The sequence below is a fragment of the Coenobita brevimanus genome, chromosome 17 (genome assembly GCF_032717465.1).
Source record: "Coenobita brevimanus isolate Jiangsu-jjx chromosome 17, ASM3271746v2, whole genome shotgun sequence".
Classification (NCBI taxonomy): Eukaryota; Metazoa; Arthropoda; class Malacostraca; order Decapoda; family Coenobitidae; genus Coenobita; species Coenobita brevimanus.
Genome location: NC_136970.1, coordinates 20798017 through 20816959, shown reverse-complemented (window position 1 = coordinate 20816959; position 18943 = coordinate 20798017). Strand labels below are relative to the sequence as shown.

The 18943-nt window shown below is 41.4% G+C and overlaps 1 protein-coding gene across 1 annotated transcript in view; it reads left to right on the top strand.

The window, feature by feature from the left end:
- Positions 1-18943, top strand: part of LOC145391130 (uncharacterized) — a 414935-nt gene that overhangs the window by 2672 nt on the left and 393320 nt on the right. The window contains exon 4 of the mRNA XM_080265814.1: positions 1-28. This exon is cut by the window's left edge and continues 81 nt beyond it. Within this exon, the coding sequence (XP_080121940.1) occupies positions 1-28 (28 nt within the window). The remainder of the gene's footprint in view (positions 29-18943) is intronic.

Below are 18943 nucleotides of genomic sequence, written 5' to 3'. Positions count from 1 at the left end.
TCATATTTCTTCACACTCATAGTCACGCGTAAGTACAGCCGTAAGTACAGCCGTAAGTAGATCCGATAGCAGATGCATAAGTACACGCGAGAGTAGGTGTGTAACCAGATGTGTAAGTATATCAGCAAGTAAATGCGTAAGTAGATGCGTTAGCAGTCTGGTTGTGTAATTACTATCATAATCCGTAAGTAGATGCGTCAGTAGATGCGTTAGTTGTCTGGTTTGTGTGTTATTGGGTATATTCGTGATCCGTAAGTAGATGTGTCAGTAGATGCATTAGCAGTCTGGTTTGTGTATTAGTATATTCGTGAGTATATCCGTAAGTCGTAAGTAAATGCGTCAGTAGATGCATTTATTAGTAGGCTGGTTTGTGTAATTAATATATTCGTGATCCGTAAGTAGATGTGTCAGTAGATGCACTAACAGTCTGGTTTGTGTATTAGTATATTCGTGAGTATATAGGTAAGTCGTAAGTAGATGCGTCAGTAGACTGGTTTGTGTATTAGTATGCTCATGAGTACATCTGTAAGTAGATTCAAAAGTGGATGCGTCAATAGAGTGGCATGTATATTCGTCAGTATATCTTTAAGTAAATCCTTAAGTAAATGTGTGAGTACATTCCCTAAGTAGATATGTAAATAGATTGGTAGATCCATATATACTGTAGATCCATAAGTAAATGTGTAAACAGAAACCCCCCTACCCCTGGGGATAGGGGGGTTTCAAGAATACTCTCTCAGTTTCTCTGCCTGTCGTACGAGGCGACTAAAAGGGTTGGTGGTGGGTTAGTGCCCCACCCCGTAAAAAGAACTAACTAAACAAGCGAATAAATCGCCTCGGACCAGGACGGACCATACGTTGACGACTAAGGAACGGACAAAGGACATTCTGAGGGTGGGAACATGAAATGTGAAAAGAGTGAATGATGAAGAGAAAGAGAGATTGTTCAGGTGTTTGAGGATGCAAAAGTGGATATATGTGGATTGACTGAAACTAAATGGTGAGGTGAAAGGGTGAGAGAATGGGAATATAGATTCGGTATATGTGTGGGAGTTAATGAGAATGAGAGGGCAAGAGAGGGAGTATGTCTGATGATAAGCAAGAAGTGGAAGGAGAACAGTGGGTGCAAGGATTGTATGGGTGAGGATGTAAGTAGGTATACAAGCGTGGGCGATTGTATGTGTGTATTCTCCGTCAGAGGACCGAGTGGCAAGAGTGAAAGATGAGTTTTGGGCGAGAGTAGAAGCATGTATGGATACATCTGAGAGGAGCGAGAGAGTGCTGTTGATTGGAGATATGAATGGCAAAGTTGGGAATGTACAAGTGGATGGAGTGGTTGGTCAGTGGGGTGTGCCAGCTGAAGTAGATGGGAATGGTAGTGCTTTGGTGGACATCTGTGCTGGTAAGGGGTTGGCAATAGCCAACACCTACTTTCAACATAAGATGATCCACCAGTATACATGGATGAGGAGGATGGATGGTGAACTTGTTGAACGAAACGCAATGATAGACTACGTGTATGTGGATGAGCGAATGAGAAGACAAGTGTTGGATGCAAAAGTGTGGAGAGGGTGGGGGAATGGAGTCTCAGACCATCACTTAGTGATGGCCAAGGTAAAGCTGCAAAGAAAATGGTTGAGCAGACGAAAGGGAAGACAGGAGGAAACAGCTTCTGTGGGAAGAGTGGAAAATTTTCAAGATAGAGAGAAAATGGCAGAGTATAAGAGCATAGTGGCCCAATCCAATGGGCCACGCTTCCATTCACTCGTCATTCAAGCCCCTGGAATCCTGGTTCCATCGGATACTCCAAAAACATTTACCACGCTCTGCATCTTCACACAAATGTATCCGACTGAGTCAATCCGGATGCTGTCACGTTGAAAAAGGGTGCCAAAATCCCTGATCATGCACTTCTCTTCACAACATTCATCCAGCCAGCTCGATCTCTTGTCAGTTCCCTAGCCTCACCGACTTCCAAACCTCTTTTCCCCACACACTCATCCACCATATCTCTCCACCTTCTCCTTGGCCTACCTCGCTTCCTCCCTCCTTCAAATTCGCCCAGATATACCTTTTTCACCACTCTGTTGTTATGCATTCTCTCCACATTACCATACCATCTCAGTACACTTTCTTCGATTCTGGTGTCCACCGATTTCCTCACTCCACACCTTTCACGAATCACATTATTTCGTATCCTATCCACCCTCTGTACTCCACATATATTCCTCAGCAGTCCCATCTCCACTGCTCTTACTCTTGACTTTTCATTTTCATGCCACAGCATAGTCTCACATCCATATGTTAAAGTTGGCACTAACATTCCTTTATGTCTAAAACACTCAGCTTTAATATGTTCTATTTTCATGTGTCATATATTTTGCCCTGAAAAATCTGCCATCTGATCCTTGGAAAATTAGTGTGAGGGAGGAGGTATATAATAGGTACGGTAGACAACACCTGCATTATGCTGTAATGAGGTAATTTTTGAGGATTACTGGGTTGTGTAGCCTACATTAGGGTATACAGCACACGCAAATCCTGACTCACCTCACATCCTGTCCAGGTATGCGACTCACTTTCCTCCTCCCCTAATACATTCCTACCCCCTCCACCAGTATATCCCACGCAGGTACAAACATAACACTCCTAGATATTGTTACCGTATTACTGCCTCGCCACTCAGCAGCATTACCAGCTTCTTCCTTGCTGATTGCAGCGTTACCAAGCTGTTCTTACTTTCCTGCCTAATTTAAATGTTCTTCAGCTGGGCTGAATCGGTAGAGAGGCGGCCTGCAGTCCTGATGGACCCAGGTTCGAATCCCGGCTGGGGCAGGGAACAGTTTAAGGATTTGAATTTCATAAAAGGCAGACTTTCCTGATCTACCAGATGACCCGCCGACATGTCGTAAAAATACCCCCGCTAATACCAATACACCAGTCCTGTATGAGACAGCCCTAGCATGTATTCAGTATGGACGGTGGGTGTTAGCGCCGAAGTGGTGACATGTGGAGGTGTAGGAGGACTACTGGGCCTTGGGATAGGCGACTGCCCCTGAGATATAGGCCCTGAAGCCTTTGCCCCGTTTGGGGTGGCCACAAACAAATCGCCTCCAAGTCGCCCTGTCCCCCGCCATTTCACTGCCCTGCTCCCAACTCACACCCCCCTCTCTCATATACCTCTCCACCCCATCCCTCCATCTCATCCTCGGCCTCCCCCTCCCTCTTCCCCCCTCCACCTCACTCACATACACTATCTTTGTCAGTCTTTCACCCTCCATCCTCTCCACATGGCCAAACCACCTCAGTGTGTTCCTCATAACGCTTCCTATCACATCCACATCCACACCACAACGCTCCTTTATATCCTCATTCGTCAGCCTGTCTCTCCATGTGACTCCACAGGCTCCTCTTAAATAACTCATTTCCACTGCTCTCACTCTTGACTTGCGTCCTTCCAACAACGTCCAAGCTTCACTTCCGTACGTTAGAGTTGGTATCACAATACTGTCATGTAGTAACTTTTTCACTTCCATGCCCACTTCCCTGTTTCTTATCACTGCATTCAAAGAACCAGCAACCTTTCTTCCCTGCTGTACCCTTTCAAGCACTTCACCCTCCAAACCTCCATCCTTACTCATCACACAACCCAACTACTTAAACGTACTCACATTTTCCAATTCCTCACCATCCAACCTCGCTGAACATTCACTGACTTCAACTCTCTCAAAGACCATCACTTTACTCTTCCCTATATTCGCCTTTAGGTTCCGTTTCTAACACACTCTCCCAAACTCATCCACCAAGCCTTGCAGCTCCCCTTCGTCTTCACTCAACAACACAGTATCATCTGCAAACAACAGTATAGGGAGTTTCCAAACACTATCCTCTCTCACCAGGGCCACTCCAACATCCACTACCCTACCTTGTACCTCTTTTATTACCCCATCCATGTACAGATTGAACAACCATGGAGGCATGACACATCCCTGTTTCAACCCAACCTTCAAAGAGACAAATTCACTTAGTTCACCATCCACACGAACTGCAGCCTTCGCACCATCGTACATACTCTTCACAGCATTCAACAACTTCCCATCTACTCCATATAATCTTAACACTTTCCACAATCCTTGTCTATCCACCCTGTCATATGCTTTCTCCAAATCCATGAAAGCCGCATACAACTTCTTTCCCTTCTCTAGAAACTTTTCCACTAAAGATCTAAGTTATATATATATATATATATATATATATATATATATATATATATATATATATATATATATATATATATATATATATATATATATATATATATATATATATATATATATATACTGTATATATGTTGCAGTCGTTGTGTTTGCATTGCTGAAATTTACTTAATGTATTCTTTGCTCAGGAAGTAGTCCCATATTTTGTTTATTTCTATGGACACAGTTCTCTCTCTCTCTCTCTCTCTCTCGTTATCAAGAAATACAGGTGTTTTTGCCTCGCTAACAAAGTAACAGGTAATGGAATTAGAGGAACTGAGAGAATGGAAGGAGACAAGAAGAAAGAAAGAAAAAGAAGTAAGTGAAAAGAAAACAAACATAAAAGGTAATCCGAGGTGACAAAAGATCTTGAGAGGAAAAGTCTTTATGGAAGTAGGGATAAGTATGGAATGAATAATTTACGATAAAAAATGTAATAAAAGGGAAGAAGAATAAAGAAGCACAAAGAAGAAAATCGGAGAGAGAGAGAGAGAGAGAGAGAGAGAGAGAGAGAGAGAGAGAGAGGTGGAAAAAGGAAAACCTATAACAACACAAACTTTACAAATGTGAGATGAAAGGACGATGAACGCATAAGGGTGATGGAGGGACACAAAATCAACAAAACAAAGAGAAAAGGTAACTCAGGTAAAAGATTACTGGTCACTAAGTAACTGACAATAAGAATGATGAAACAGAAAGACGTGGATAAAAACTACACACACACACACACACACACACACACACACACACACACACACACACACACACACACAAGAAGTCAATCGAAGTGGATAATGAACACAAGAGAGCGAACGATACAGAATAAATATACAAAATGGAATGAAACAGGCTAGCTAAATTTGAAGAAAGATGAAGTATATTACAGGGAGAAGGAAACGTACGAAAATTAATATAGGACAAAAAAGCAGTAGGGAAATAAATGAATGATGCACTGCCAGACATAGCAGGTTGTAGATGACGTAGAAAGGCACGCTATCAGTAATACAAGTAGAAGGGAGAATAAAAATGGAAACGAAGACATATGTGGTGAGAATATGGTGGTGGAAAGCAGAATAATGGAAGGAAAACGCACACACACACACACACACACACACACACACACACACACACACACACACACTGAAAAGGACTCACGAAGGGTACAGAACAAGGCAAGAAAACTACGTTAGTGGGAAAGTGAAAGATGTATCCCAGGAAAATGCACAAACGGTTGAAATAAGAACTGAAAACAAAGGGGAGAGAGAGAGAGAGGGGGGACAAAAGGTAACAGCACGATAAAAGAAAAAGGTTGAAAATTCTATTGGAATTAAATGAAAAGAAACCAAGGGGTATAAAACAAAAGGTCCGACAAAGAATATGGAATAAAAATACAGGAAACTTACCCGAGGATAACTTCTAATAAACTTGAGGGATTAGAAAACAGTAATTTATGTTTTTGAAAATAATAAGGAGGATCTATATGTCAAAGAAATTCAGGAAGCGAAGTAGACTAACATATGACGAAATAACAAGGGACCCACCGAGAATAAAACACAGCAAGAAAATCTGGAATGAATATTTAGTACAGAACCAAAGCAAAGCATCCCAGGAGGAAACACAGAAAAAAGAAAGAAAAAAAAAGACTGGACGGAATAACTTTCACATGAGAGGGAAGGCTAGTTAAGAATGAGAAGCCGCCAGGACGATATTCTTAGTTTACGCGGCTATCGAAAGGCAGTAAAAGAAAGATGAAGTGAGTATAAACACTAACCCAAAGAACACGACAGATTTAGTCTTTTGGGTGACATACATGTTGTTTGAGAAGGCAGTAAATGATGACGTAAGTATAATGAAAAACCCAAAGAAGGAAAAATCCAAGGCAGTAAATGGCAGAAAGAAATTCAACATCCACATGAAAATGAACGAAAATTTGAAAAAAAAAAAAAAAAGCTAAAATGAAAGGGATGGCTTGTTAAGACATCAGCCACCAACATGACACCGTGACTCTTCCACTTATCGTTTGATGTAATAACAACCGGGGTGAAGCAGGACTGGTACGTCCTTAGTTAGCGGACATGACTGAACTCGAGAGAGAGAGAGAGAGAGAGAGAATTCCACTCCTTAGCATCACATCCGACCCTGCCTAGAACTTACAAAAATGCCAAATGTCAAGTGATTTTTGTGGATCAACTGAACAACTGCAAGGATGATGATGTTATTACCAGGGCGGCTCTGAACACTGAATGTCTAAGTCATTTATACTACGCAAAATTATAAATTCATATATCTCATTTTTGCTTTACTTTTCCCCTCGGATATAATGATTCAAATAATGGATCTTGTCTTTCCATTTACAGAATCACTGTTTAGAGTATGATTATAATTCCTTCCGTCTTGTTTCCTCTCCTCCACCCGGATTACTCGCACACCCGACTTTCCTGAAGTCCAGTTCATTACGATGACGCTATCAACAGCTGTGAACTCACGCACACACACACACACACACACACACATACATACTGTTAGCGAAGGTAGGAGTGGACGGACTGTAAACCAGACAATCCCGCTGTCCCCCAGGCCCTAACATGTTCCTCAATGGGTTAGAGCGCTCCGCTCTGACCGAAGGTTTGGAGGATCGAATCCACCCAAGGGTCATTGATAGACATCAGGAAGGGCATCCGGTCATAAAATGCTACACGCTCCAATCCAAAAGTCCTCTACTCAGAGGCAAAGCCTTAGCCCTTCGGGGATAGCTGGCGTAAAACCAAATTATTATTTTTTTATTTCCCATACCTTAATTTTTGGCCTCGGAGCCAGTTATGTAATCATCATCATCATCATCACTTCCACCTCCACCCTCACTTTTCTCCCCACCACCATCATCATCATCATCATCAATCTGTATCAATTTCCCATTAGGTAAGTTGATTTGGCTGAAGCTAAACATTTTCTTCATGTAACTCACATCAACTCAGTCCTTTGGAATACCTGCGTCCATCCCACAGGCTAACCAGTCCAGCTGTTGCTTCATTAACAGTATACAATGAAACTGATCACGATTCCATTAAACCCGTAAAAAAATATTCCACTGAATTAAACAACTATTGATTGGATGAAAGGTGTCAATAGTAATTTTTGCGGCGTGATATCGGCAGTGGAGAGGCAATAGTGTTGGCTGAACTGCATTATCAGGGTGTTAACTACAGACATTGGGTTTTGATTAATGTACACTTTATTATCAAAACTGGTGAAGTATTAGAGTTGGTTGTACTGGATTATCAGGATGTCGGCTATATATGTTGGATTTGGATTGATACACATTTTAATATAATTAAATCTGACAGCTGATTACTAGGCAATAATTCCTAAAAAAAAAAATAATAATCATATTAACTGTGGTGTGGACTTGTGAATCTGAGTGGTGACTGAGGAGGTAAATGATAGTATAATTATACAAGCGCACAGGAAACAAGGAACAATCTTGTATTGCTAAATAAACAGATGAGCAAGTACTTAAACTTATATACTTGGCAGTCTCATAATCACACAATGAGAAACGTTGGCCTTGTTGCGAAACACAGTAAGGTGTAGCGAGGGTATGAGATGTTAGAGGGTGAAAATAAATGGACGTACGGAATAAAATAAAAAAAAGTTACCGAAAAGGAGCCCTTGTTAAGCCAAGCTGAATTACCGTACTGTAAGTGGTTCAGACAAGATTAGCAGAGAAGATAATTATATGTCACCTTTTCCGGCTTTTCTAATTTCATGGAAGATAATGGACTAGCAATTGTAAGATATTGTTAAGATTAGCTCCCTCACTTCCACATAGTCGTCCGCATTCCATGTTTCCTGTGTGTGTGTGTGTGTGTGTGTGTGTGTGTGTGTGTGTGTGTGTGTGTGTGTGTGTTTGAGTGAGTGAGTGAGTGAGTGAGTGTGTGTGTGTGTGTGTGTGTGTGTGTGTGTGTGTTTGAGTGAGTGTGTGTGTGTGTGTGTGTGTGTGTGTGTGTGTGTGTGTGTGTGTGTGTGTGTGTGTGCGCGCGCGTGCGTATATTGAGTCTGGGCGTCAAGAGTGGGTGCAACAGAAGTATAAATTTGGAAGCACTGTTGTGGGTAGGATGGTGGTGGGTATGGGTTGGTATGAAGCAGTGGTGGGTATGGGTTGGTATGAAGCAGTGGTGGGTATGGGTTGGTATGAAGCAGTGGTGGGTATGGGTTGGTATGAAGCAGTGGTGGGTATGGGTTGGTATGAAGCAGTGGTGGGTATGGGTTGGTATGAAGCAGCGGTGGGTATGGGTTGGTATGAAGCAGTGGTGGGTATGGGTTGGTATGAAGCAGTGGTGGGTATGGGTTGGTATGAAGCAGTGGTGGGTATGGGTTGGTATGAAGCAGTGGTGGGTATGGGTTGGTATGAAGCAGTGGTGGGTATGGGTCGGTATGAAGCAGTGGTGGGTATGGGTTGGTATGAAGCAGTGGTGGGTATGGGTTGGTATGAAGCAGTGGTGGGTATGGGTTGGTATGAAGCAGTGGTGGGTATGGGTTGGTATGAAGCAGTGGTGGGTATGGGTTGGTATGAAACAGTGGTGGGTATGGGTTGGTATGAAGCAGTGGTGGGTATGGGTTGGTTTGAAGCAGTGGTGGGTATGGGTTGGTATGAAGCAGTGATGGGTATGGGTTGGTATGAAGCAGCGGTGGGTATGGGTTGGTATGAAGCAGTGGTGGGTATGGGTTGGTATGAAGCAGTGATGGGTATGGGTTGGTATGAAGCAGAGGTGGGTATGGGTTGGTATGAAGCAGTGGAGGGTATGGGTTGGTATGAAGCAGTGGTGGGTATGGGTTGGTATGAAGCAGTGGTGGGTATGGGTTGGTATGAAGCAGAGGTGGGTATGGGTTGGTATGAAGCAGTGATGGGTATGGGTTGGTATGAAGCAGTGGTGGGTATGGGTTGGTATGAAGCAGTGATGGGTATGAGTTGGTATGAAGCAGCGGTGCGTATTTTTTTGGTGTGAAGCAGCTGTGGGAATGGAGAATAGGGCAGGATAATGAAATATACTGACCCACTATGGCCAGTATTTACACTGATATGTAAGGCAAATATTATAACTCCCATGCAGACAGTGATACTGAACACTCTTGGCATCCTTGACAGCTCAAGATACCATCATGGCTCAGCAGCTCACCTTAGCCAATCAACCCAATTATTCTATCTGCTGAAAAAAATCATTCTCGTCCATCCATCACATAAGTGATAAACGCAGGAAAACGCCACAGCGGACTCAGTCACCCTTTCCAGTGACTGCTGAAGAACTTTATGTGTCCCAAGCTGAATAAAAGAACTCCATCAGTTTCTCAAAGAGATTTCCAGATTTTCTGTATTTTTCAGACCAAATAATCTGTTCACGCTTTGGCGTACCAGGCATAATTTTCTCCACAAAACTCACCATGTTTGCTGTAATAATTTCTCCTTCTAAACCCATTTTTTTCAGATCCAACCAACATCTCTCAATTTTCTCCATCATCTTCACAGATTCTTTATTATCCCCTTCACCAACAAACTTGATTGATTTCTGATCACAGATCACAACATCTACTAATTTGTAGCTGTTTCGAAACTCCTCATCCAACATCTCAAACATTTTGTCGTAAAGATATTCTACACCCTTCACTGAGCTCATTGCTACCCCACTGAGACAGGACCTTAAAGCATATGACTTTTTATCAAAACTACTTTCCATTAACCCCTTACAATCTTTAAAGCTGGGATACTCCCTTATCTCACCACTGAACACTGGAGGTTGAAGACCTTTCACCTTTACTCTTTTTTCCTTGTCACCAGACTCCTTTTCTCCACCTTTCTCTTTAAGTAATTTTCTATGTGTACACAACACTTGATAAGTTGTCCTTTCCAACTCATCAATGTAGTTCTCAACTTCCACAATGACACAGTCTTCTTTACCACCTTTCAAAAGCAGTGATACATATTCATCGTGACACTTTTCAACTCTCGAGTAAGCATCACATACCTCCATACACACGTCAGCTAACACAGCATCGACTTCCTCTTGACTGTCTGTGTCTTTAAAAAGATTACACTTTCTAGTAAAATTCCTCTTGGCCAACGTGCGGGCTTCCATGGCTCGCTGCAACTCCTTTTCAACATCCATCTAGGAGCCGTGTTGAAATGTTGGATGACTCCAGTGAAATCTAGGGCAGGCTGTTGTAACTTTATTGATGACTATCACCCTGCAAAACTCGCAACAATACTGAAATGTTCACAATACCCTAAACACCAAACTAGCTTCCGAATACCCTGAAATAAGTGACCCAATACCAACTAATAAAGCCTATCTCGGATCATCTCTCACATACCATATCCTGAATCAGTATACCAACAATATGACTCATTGCAACCGAACACAAAGTTTCACTCATTAGAATAAATATAAAGATTTTATACATTTTACATGATTATAACACACTTAAGATAACCACTGAGAAGAAAAGTGTACAGTTATACAGCACACTGCAGTAAACATAGAACAGGTCATTAACTTACAACATTATGACTCACTGCAACAGAACACAGTTTCTTTCATTAGAATAAATATAAAAATTTATACATGCTGCATATTAATCATACACGTAAGGTAACCACTGAGAAGAAAAGTGTAATACAGCACACTGCTGTAAACATACAACAGATCATTGCCTTACATGGTATCTCCCGCCACTGGAGACCTGTCAAGACACTGGATCACTCATAGCACCAACTTTGTTCATCTTACACGTCCCGAATCCATATGTACAAGCGATGGTTTCTAAACAGAAATCACCAGCAGAGAGCAGCCGGCTTCCATGTCACAACCATGGCTGCCTGACAAAAACTAGCCTACTGTGTTTCGCCAGTCATGAGCTAACCTCCCCACCCCAGCTCGTATTTCTTAATACTAAAACAGTCATCGCACAAACACAAATCACATACACAACTTAATCAAATATAGGTAACACAATGTTTATGTAATATAATCTAAATTAAATAACGTATTAAAAATATGTTACTAAAGAAACAGAAAACCTCTCCAATAGGATACACTGCACCATACAGGATATGAGAGACTGGAAGAAGGAAAGGAGGTAGGAAGAGAATGGAAGAATGAGGAGAAATAGGGAAGAACTGGAAGAGAGGGATAAGAGGAAGAGGAACTGAAGAAGAAGAGACAAAGTGGCAGAGTGTTTCTCTCTTTCTCAAGAAATGTCGCACCAACATTGTTTGATTGCCTGCAAAATCTATTTTCACGCAACCATGTACACGGGAATTCCTGTATGTTTTGTTTTCAACCCTCAATTCTCTCGCACTCCACTGACTGTGTAAAAGGGCTCGTAAATCTCGACCCAGCTGTGATGGCCTCCTGTCAGAGGCACAAAATGCCGGCAAGTTAGGATTCACTTTCAATGTGTCTTGTTTTATTATGGGGTCAAGAGACACCCTTTCGCGCAGTCCCCACTTCCACTCCCATATCTCTCTCTCTCTCTCTCTCTCTCTCTCTCTCTCTCTCTCTCTCTCTCTCTCTCTCCGTTCTGCACTGAGTGCAGGCCAAACGTTTCATAATGGGCTTGATTTACACCAGCTGTTGGCCATTTGTCAAACGGATGAACCTACACCTCACACACCCTCTACATTATACAGACTCACACTTCTCACGTCTTTATCCCAGCTTAGAGCACACTTCTCACTTAGGTAATGCTTCATTCTACACACCTTACACACCTTCATCTCCCATAACACTTCTCACTTAGGTAACACTTCATTCTTCACACTTTACACACCTTCTTCTTCCACGTCCTTCAGCAGCTCGCCTCCCACAACCAACCTTAGTTTAAATCGATTTACATTTATCTCATATTCAATTTTCTCTACAAGTCACATCACCCCGACCTCACACATACTTCACTACCAACTTACCTTCACATTTCACACCTCGAAAGGGCTTGTGTCTACCTTTTCTGCTCTCTGTCTTGCTATCACACACACACACACACACACACACACACACACACACACACACACACACACACACACACACACACACACACACACACACACCACACATCCTGTACCTCATACTTCCTTACAGCTCAGTTCTTCCATACACCTCAGTTCTCTTCACAGACTCTACCTTATAATTTCTCACTGTTCATATCTTCTACACGAGTCCACATCTCTTCCACTTGGCATTTTCCTCACAATTCACACCATCTCACTTCATTCACCTAACTTCATATTTTCATTCTATTTCGCCTTCCCTTTCATGCCCTGCCTTTGCCTTTATTCCGCTCCCCACTTTCTCTCTCTCTCTCTCTCTCTCTCATCATTACTGGCTTGCTGGCAGCTTTGTAGATAGGCTTAAAGAAATGATAATGACATAATTAAAAAAGTTTTTGCTCAGTTTCTAAATTATGGTTTTCAAACCTAAGTACTAAAACTTTTGATACTCCCCAGGTGTAGCTTATACTGCATACAGGCTCAATGAAGTTAACATTATACAAGAATAAAAATAAGAAGAGTAAGAAAAATAGGGGGCGCAAAATGAACTGACGTCAGGAAGTTATTTTGATTTAAGTAGGAGAGGGAAAAAGAGTGGGAAGGGAAGGTACAGCTTAGAAATACCGAAAATCATGAGAAATATTTTATGAATTAATGAATGAATGAAGTCACAAGGAAGAGAAGAGAGAAGAGGGACAAGCAAGAGAAACAGTGAGGTGGAGAAAATATTTTGAACCTCAAATCGAAAGGATGGACAGATGCAACCCTTGACTGAAGATGTGTGTGATTAGATACCACTCATAATGCTACACAAATACAAATACACCTAATACACATATACAGTACACATTGACAACTACATTATTATGCTTCATATGCTGGCTTATACAGTAGTATTTTTTTTATTTTTTGCTGTTGTGGGAGTTGTTGCAGAAGCAGTTATTTTGGTAGCAGTTTTTGTTGTCACAGATGGATCACCACCATACCTGTAATAATAATAATAATAATAATAATAATAATAAATAATAATAATAACAATAATAATAAAAAATAATTTCTTCATCCAGTGATTAAAGACCACAATCCCATCTTCAGAAGGGCAATTGTTCATGACGACGACAACGACGATGCTGCAGCTGATTTTTTTTTTTTTTTACAATAACATAACGGAGGAAGGAAAAACAAAAGGAAAAAAACAAATCCATGCACTTGGTTACAGGTGTCCTCCATTCATAAAAAACTTGTAACAGTTGGACTTGAAACGCCGTAGGTTGAAGTTTGGGGGGAAACCTGTCAGGATTCTGATAGGCCGAAGTTCTGCAATATGGCACTTAACAGTCCAGCCATGGGCGCTACCAGATGCCCGTGCAGCGCGGAGGAAGGCATGGAGAGGTGGCACAATGGATGCAACCTCGTCTGAGCCTTTGCCATAAAAGTATCTGCAGAATAATGCAAGGAAGACAACATTCCTGTTTACTTGTCGAGGAGGTAAGAGATGGCACAATGGATGTAACCTCGTCTGAGCCTTTGCCATAAAAGTATCTGCAGAATAATGCAAGGAAGACAACATTCCTGTTTACTTGTCGAGGAGGTATTCTTTTGTAATCGTAGAGTTATTAATACTTCAAACACCTTTGTCTTGAATTTTTCCAGTTGTTTTAATGAAACCTCAACACATCCATTCCACAATGGTGAGCAATATTCCAGCTGAGCGTACATGACTCTTGTAAATTATAGGTTACTGCTCGTCAAAGACGAAGTCACGGATTCTTTGAAGTGGTTTTAGCAAGTGATCTCACATGATACGTCCAGCTGAGGGAATTTTGAAGTGAAACACCGAGAATTTAAATTCTTTTAAAAGATAGGAATATTGGTAGCACTGAAGGCAATATAGGAAGGAGACAATATCTGTCTATTAGTAAACTGTATATATTTGGTTTTCCTAGCGTTAAATGATAGAATATTATTTTGTCCCCATTCTGTGATCTTGGATAAGTCTTGATTAATGGAGTTTGCAGTACTGAGTTGCGAGTTAGAGATATTAAAGTTTGTGAATGGGTGTTCAAGTGTAAATGATCTGTGAAGTGTTGGGTAATTTGCTTATGAGTGAATGGGATTATGGGTGGCAGATAAGAGATCATTCATATGAGTCAGAAGAGAGTTGGAGCTAGAACTGATCCTCGTGGCACGCCAGCACTTATCGTGTGGACATTGGAATATATATCATCTACTTTTACTCCTATCTTTCTGTCGCTAATATATGAGGAAATCAGAGGAACAAAAGATGATAGGCCATAATAAGGGAGTTTGGACAGCAGGGAATGGTGCCACACTCTAACATAAGCTTTAGAAATATCAAGGGCTACTGCATGGGTTTCTCCATGTTGGTCAATTTTTTGATGACTGGTATGAGTCAGGAGACTGAGAATATCAACAGTGGACCTTTCGTGCCAAAACCATACTCCGTCACTAATTGAGTTCTTGGATTCAAAATGTTTAACAATGTGCTTATTAATTACAGTCTCAAAAACTTTACAAACAGAAGATGTTATAATTATTTATCTGTAACCAGAGGGGTCAGAGGAGCTTGCCTCTCATTGGAATTAGGTGGATACTGTTTTCTCTTTTTCCTCCAACAATTGGGGAACGAAGAATTTTTTTTTTTTTTATGTGAGGAAGAAGGAACCAAAGGCCATGAGCTCGCAATAACAGTTCCCTCCAAGAAAAAGAAACAAAATACAATAGAGAGCCAAACTCAAGATCCGATCATTTCGAGATGCCTGGACACACTGCGTTTGAAAGACTGGAAATCATAGGCAGCAGGAAATACAGACAGAGGGAGACAGTTCCAGAATTGACCTATTGCATAAATGAAGGTCTGGGAGTAACGGTTAACTCATGCATTAGAGAGCTGGAGAGAAAAGGGATGAGAGTTAGCTGCTAGACGGGTGCTACGCCCCGTCGTAGAGATGGAGGACTGCATGCAGACAGTTCAGAGGAGCAGTGACCATTAAAGTAGCGATAGAAAAAAGATAAAGATGCAACAGTGCAGTGAAGAGACAGAGGTTGAAGGGAGTCAGTAAGAGGAGGAGAGTTAATGAGATGAAAAGCCTTTGACTCCACCCTATTGAGAAGAGCTGTACGTGGGGAGCCTCCCCGCACATGAGAGTTGTACTCCACACAGGGGCGGATAAGACCCCTGTATAGAGTCAACAATTGTGCAGGGGTAAAGAAAGAACGGAGTCGGCTTAGTACACCTAATCTCTTGGAAGCAGATTTTACAAGAGATGTAATATGATCTTCCCAAGTTAAGTCCCGAGTAAATGAAATCCCAAGCATGTTCAACGATGATGCAGGATTAAGCTGAATATTATTAAACATTAGTGGGTATACCTGTGGAAGATTTTGTCCGGTTGATGAGTGTAAGAACTGAGTCTTTGATGCGCTAAAAACAGGCAGAAAATTTTTACCCCAGTCAGAGATACAAGCAAAGTCAGACATCAGGTGTGCCAGAGCCCCATCCTTTGTTTGTTGAAGTAAATGCTGAGATGGGCGTTGCGGGAACCGAATGGAAAGGTGAAGGGTGGAGTCATCAGCGTATGAGTGGATAGGGTTAGATGTACAGCTTAGAAGGTCATTGATGAATAAAAGGAAGAGAGTTGGTTACAGGACAGAGCCCTGAGGAACACCACTGTTTATAGATCTAGGAGAAGAACGATGGCCGTCTACAACAGCGGCTATAGAACGACCAGAAAGGAAGCTATAGATGAAGGCACAGATAGAAGGATAGAAACCGTAAGAGGGCAGTTTGGAAATTAAAGATTTATGCCAGACTCGATCGAAAGCCTTTGAGATGTCAAGTACGTGTGCATAGTCTGAAAAGTTTTGCTAGAACAGAAGTAAGTTCTGGGGAACACTTTTCCAAAACAATTGGAGGAATTCCATCTGGATATGAAGCTTTGTTGACTGGTAATTTGTCTAGAATTGGTTTTACGTATCTAGTCTGTATCTTAAGTGGAGCTTTTTCTGGAGAGTCAAGTTCTAGTACATGGACGTTGTAGCTGATTTCCTCTAAGGTAGAATTTCTGTCAAATGTTCTGGCTAGGATGTTCTCTTTACTACTCGGGTCATTTATAGCATTACCACCGGAAGATTTTAGTTGAGGTAGAGGGACGACTAATTAAGATTATCATTGAAAGAACTGAGAGTTGACAAGAAAACTGAATTATCATTATGAGATGGGAAGTTGTTGAATGCTGTGAAGAGTATGTATGGGGGTGCTAAGGTTGCAGTGCGTGTGGATAGTGAATTGAGTGAATTTTTCTATCTGAAGGTTGGGTTGAAATAGGAATGTGTCATGTTTCCATGGTTGTTCAATCTGTACATGGATGGGGTTAAAAAGAGATACAAAGTAGGGCAGTGGATGTTGGAGTGGCCCTTATGAGAGAGGGCAGTGTTTGGAAACTTCCTGTACTGTTGTTTGCAGATGATACTGTGTTGTTAAGTGAAGACAAAGGAGAACTGCAAGGCTCGGTGGATGAGTTTGGGAGAGTGTGTATGAAATGGAATCTAAAGGTGAATGCAGGGAAGAGTAAAGTTATGGTCTTCGAGAGAAGTCAGTGAATGTACAGTGAGGTTGGATGAGGAGGAAATGGAGAATGTGAGTACGTTTAAATATTGGATAGTGTGATGAGTAAGGATGCAAGTTTGGAGGATGAAGTGCTTGAAAGGGTACAACAGGAAAGAAAGGTTGCTGGTTCCTTGAAAGCATTGATAAGAAACAGAGAAGTGAGGATGGAAGTGAAAAACTTACATGACAATATTGTGATACTAACTCTAACGTATGGAAGAGAAGCTTGGACCTTGTTGAAGGGACGGAAGTCAAGACTGAGAGCAGTGGAAATGAGTTATTTGAGAGGAGCCTGCGGAGTCACATGGAATGACAGACTGACAAATGAGAATGTGAAGGAGCGTTGTGGTGTGGATGTTGATGTGATAGGAAGCGTTAGGAGAAACACACTGAGGTGGTTTGGCCATGTGGAGAGGATGGAGAGTGAGAAACTGACGAGGAGAGTGTATGTGAGTGAGGTGGAGGGAGAGAGGGAGCGGGAGGCCAAAGATGAGATAGAGGGATGGAGTGGAGAGGTATATGAGAAAGGGTGTGAGCTGGGAGCAGGGCAGTGAAATGGCGGGGGACGGGGACGTGGAGACGATTTGTTTGTGGCCACCCCGTATGGGATTAAGGCGTCTGGCAATAGATAGATAGATAGATTGATTATTTAATCGTCTGGATGCTTGGTTGTGAAGAAAGTTTGTTTTAGCGAGATTAAATACTGTTCTTGCATGATTTGTAGCAATTTTAAATTGACTGATGCAGATTATTTTATTTAAAGTATAATTTATATGTTAAGGACTTTTGGGTCGTTGCTATGGCACAATTGCTGTCAGACCATTTTGGGGAGTCCGATCTTCTCGTGAACGTTTGACTGGATATGGACAATTCTATACCAGCTTGCATTAAATCATTAATGTGGGACTGGGTAGAATTGATGTCACTGGAGAAGAAAGACTGCCATGGAATATCAGCAAGATTATTTCTAAATCCATCCCAGTCTTCCCTATCAAAATGCCATCTGGTCACCCTGACTGGTTCAGAACGGGGAGGACTGGAGCAACAAACAAATGGGTCTTTGATGAGATTGTGGTCGCAGGATCCAAGTGGTGACAGTACTTCTATCCTTTACTGATGTGGATTATTTTTCAGGAATATGATGATGATGATGATGAACTCTAGTGCCAACCAACCGCTTACCACAATACTCTATAATAATTAAACCGAGTAACATTCTAAGAGTAAACCCCAGTTATTAATTTACTCTCACATCCCTGCAAAGAGCCCCCGGTGTGGCAGTAACACAAAAATGAAGAGGTAAATATCTCATCAGTTATTACATGTCAGGGTTCAGTGATAACTTGGCTATTTTTCATGGTGAAGTATTTAACGTGTGGGCAATTATCACAGGGACTGGTGGCAGTGTGAGGTGGTTGTGGGGATGATTGTTGGATTTAATTGTGATTGATTGCATTCTAGATGGCGGGGAATTATTTTTTTTTATAGTATGAAAAGTGTTTCCTTATATGTCTGATGTTTATTTAAAGTATTAGTGAATATTTATTTCTGTGGGAACAATTTATTTTTTTTTTAGCACCTCCATTCGTTAGCTAAAAGGAATGGCTGCGACACCAACATTGCCTTCCAAGAGAAGAATTATACACTTTTCACCTTAACTTGGCTTATATTATTTTTCCTCATGCAGTTTATTTTACTTACCTCTGTTGCCAAAAAAAAAAAAAAAAAAAAAAAAAAAAACTGCGGCCCAACTTCCTTACCCTAGCACTTGTTCGTGACTACCATCATTGTTAAATACTAATTTCTTTTTGGAATTCAGCACTCAGAATGGTGAGACAGCAATTTTAGGGCAAAATAGAATAAAATGAGTATAGTTTTCGTGACGGTGTGAACTAAAATATACCTGATACATGTGCCCTATTACTTGACAGTCATTAATTAAATTAGCTAATTTGTTTCATCATTCTAACTTTGCAGGTTATTACGCATTACATCGTATTACTAGATATGCACTGG